Genomic DNA, 3083 nt, shown 5'->3' on the forward strand with positions numbered 1-3083 from the left:
CTCCAAAGGATAAGCATTCTATGTGAATGCCAGAGATAAAAAGAGGAGTTCGATAAAATATGGTTTTCCTTTTCTTTTTTTACATCGAAAAAAAAAGATGGAGAAAGCAAGGGAGATCAAAACAGATATTTGTCATCATCATATAGATCAAACGTCTCTCTCTCTCTCTCTCTCTCTCTCTTATATATTTGTCATCATCATAGACAAACGCCTCTCTTAGCTCTCTGGTTTGCGATGAATGCATAGCAAGGAAGCATCACATAATGACAGACCACTGACATGACTCGCTGTTTTCTTAGATGCACATGTTTCCTCATCGAGTAAAACCAGAAATAAACCAAGTAAGTTCTATTTGGTACATTGCGTAAAAGAAAATACATAACATCAAGTGAAATTAATTACACCAACTAGCCCCAGAAGAAAAAAAAAAAGGATAAAAGGACTTCCGCCTGGTAGTGCCAAGAAAAAATCAGCAAACCAGAGCGATACACAAGGGAATCTGATACAATCAGAGACACAAGAACAAGAGCAGCAGCTCCGCAGTTGTCAAAAATACCCACCGCAACAGCTGCTGTGCAAAATGAAACTACAACTGATTCTACACTGAAAAAAGAAGAAGAGAAAAACATGAAAGAAAAGAAGCGCATAAGTCATGAACAATCGGAGAGGAAAGCATCCCAATTAACATCTATATCCAGAGAAGGGAGCTTCTGCAGTAGCAAACTCTCGATCTCGCTCCATGAAATATCCTCCTCCACCTTCGCATCCGAAGTCGGTGAGAACCGTCCAGGAGAAGCGATGGAGTCATCGCTAGAATCCGACGAGGAGGAGGAGCTCTCGACCTTCGCCACCACCGTGGCCGCGGCGTCGCCGCTGTTCTTCTCCTCCGAACCATGTGGGTAAGGATAAGAGAAACCACAACCAGCAGCAGCGGGGGCCTGATCAGCGGGAAAGGCCAACATCCCCTGTTTCGATGAAGCGGAAGGAGAGGAAGAGGAAGTCAATCCTTGACAGATGGCCTGAAGCTTGGCATCAACAGAGGACACCAGAGGCATGGGGAAGGCCCCGTTGGCCTCATGGAAGCCCTGGTGCATTAGGCTCGGAAAATTCAGCCTCGCGTACTCGCCCCTCAGCTTGTAGGCCGCTCTGTCATAGGCCATGGCCGCATCCTCTGCCGTGTCGAAGGTGCCGAGCCAGAGCCTCGTCCGGTTCTTGGGCAGCCTGATCTCCGCCACCCACTTCCCCCAGTGCCTCTGCCTCACTCCTCTGTAGAGCTTGGCAGGTTTGGTCGAGGGGCCGGCCGCCTTCGCGGTGGCGACGGCACCACCACCCACATGCTTCATCATCTGTGGCCTGAGGCCAAGCAACTGCTGCTGCTTCATAGCCTGGATGGAAGCCAAGTGATGGGTCTGCTGTTGGTACTGTTGCTGGTACTGGGCCTGGATCTGCTGCATGTGGAAAGGGGTGAGTTGTTGAAAGGCTAGGGTTTGGGTAGGAGGCGCAGATAGAGCATCCTCCATGCAGGGGAAGGTGGTGATCTCCATGGAGTTGAGCTCGGTGGTGAAAACCCCATTCGAAAACATGGGGGTTGATGTTGACGGGTATCTGGATGGGAGAGGATTTACAAAAGAAAAGGAATTAGAGGGGGACGAGAAGGGAACTTGTGGAAGATTGTTTGGGAAAGAGGAAGAAGGAGACGTAGAGGGAGAAGAGGAATTCAAACAAGAAGAGAAAGAAGAAGGGGAAGAGGAAGATGGAAGAAGAGAAGAGATCACCGTTGAGGGGTTCTGAGAAGGAGAGGACGATAAAGCACCTTTAATAAAAGGTTCAAGTGCTCTCATCAACTCTCCCTTGGGAGAAGGGTCCGAAACACAAGACCAAACATTGTAGGAATCGATCGCTGCAGCCATACTTTAATGAGAAACAGACTAAAACACCAGACTTCTTACTTTAAGGATCTAGAAAATAAAATACACGATCAATTAACAAAAAAGAAATTAAAAAGATGTATGATTGTTTCTTATCAAAAGCAAAGAACAAGCATCCCAATCAGCTACTCTGTTGTAGGTTAAAGAAAGCAAAAGCAGACTAAAATTTACACACAATTTTTTTTTTCTTTTTTTTCAGGTGCTTCTTCTATCCTAGATTCAAAGAGGTGTACCCAACAAAAAAAGGAGACCTCTTGGCCTGACTAGAATTAAAAAAAAAAAAGCAAAACAAAAAGAAAAAGAAAGAATCGAAAACAACCACAGGATTTTATAAAAAGGAACCCTCGGCTGATTTTTAATAAGGAACCTGGGAGAAAAACAGAAAGGCCTTATTGTAATAAAAGAAAAATCTGGATCTCGATTCTGAAATATCCGGCTTCTAACAGCTTTTCATTAACCAGAGAAAATCACTCCCTAGCATGCTTTGATTAATGATAAATCATCATTACCCCCAAAAAATCAACCAAAACATTCAGAAAAAAAAAACTTTGTAGAAGACAGATGATCACAGAACGGGATTCAGAGAAGCGGGAATACAGAAGGGGCGGGCGGGGTTGTGGTAGTTGAACACCACAGAGACTCTCTCCTCACAGTCGCTCAGCGCAGAGAGAAAGAGAACACTCCTTTTTCTCGCTCTTGTTTACCTCCACATGCTCACCGTCACACCACCGCTTTTATACACGAAGAAGCCCGTAGTTTTTTATGCACTTTACTGCTCCGGAGCATCTCCGCCTCAGGATAGCCACGCACGTTAATTACCCTTTACCCCGCCCCCCGATCCTAACGGCGCACGCACCCTTTGCTTACACGCTGGACTATCATTGACCATGAACCAATCATAAATCGGCACGTAGATTTCATAGCCGGTCAAGACACCTGGCGGTTGCCAAAGTGCCAGGTGTCGTTCATGATGAAACGCGGTGCTGAATGATTGGCCGAACGGTTGAAAAAACATATATATATCTCCCCCGGTAAAGCCAAGCTTGTCCCGGTTAACTTGGGACTTGGGATAGTGTCCACCGTATCAATTCATTAAATTATTTTATCGTGGCTGACATGGGGGGTTGTTGGGCTGAGTGTCAAGGGTAAGTTCGT

General features: G+C 45.8%; 1 protein-coding gene across 1 annotated transcript; it reads right to left on the reverse strand.

The window, feature by feature from the left end:
• Window positions 1-333: 333 nt before the first annotated feature.
• Window positions 334-2636, reverse strand: LOC149841056 (ethylene-responsive transcription factor RAP2-4-like). Its single transcript, XM_090003563.1, has one exon. It carries the CDS (start codon window positions 1908-1910, stop codon window positions 651-653), a length of 1260 nt encoding a protein of 419 aa, XP_089859689.1. The 5' UTR covers window positions 1911-2636; the 3' UTR covers window positions 334-650.
• Window positions 2637-3083: the final 447 nt, after the last annotated feature.

Source organism: Nuphar pumila, chromosome 4, assembly GCF_984573655.1.
Source record: "Nuphar pumila chromosome 4, dmNupPumi1.hap1.1, whole genome shotgun sequence".
NCBI lineage: Eukaryota > Viridiplantae > Streptophyta > Magnoliopsida > Nymphaeales > Nymphaeaceae > Nuphar > Nuphar pumila.

Bases quoted from the DNA above. Each gene is read 5' to 3' on its own strand.
- LOC149841056 (XM_090003563.1), bottom strand. From the start codon at position 1,910: ATGGCTGCAGCGATCGATTCCTACAATGTTTGGTCTTGTGTTTCGGAC.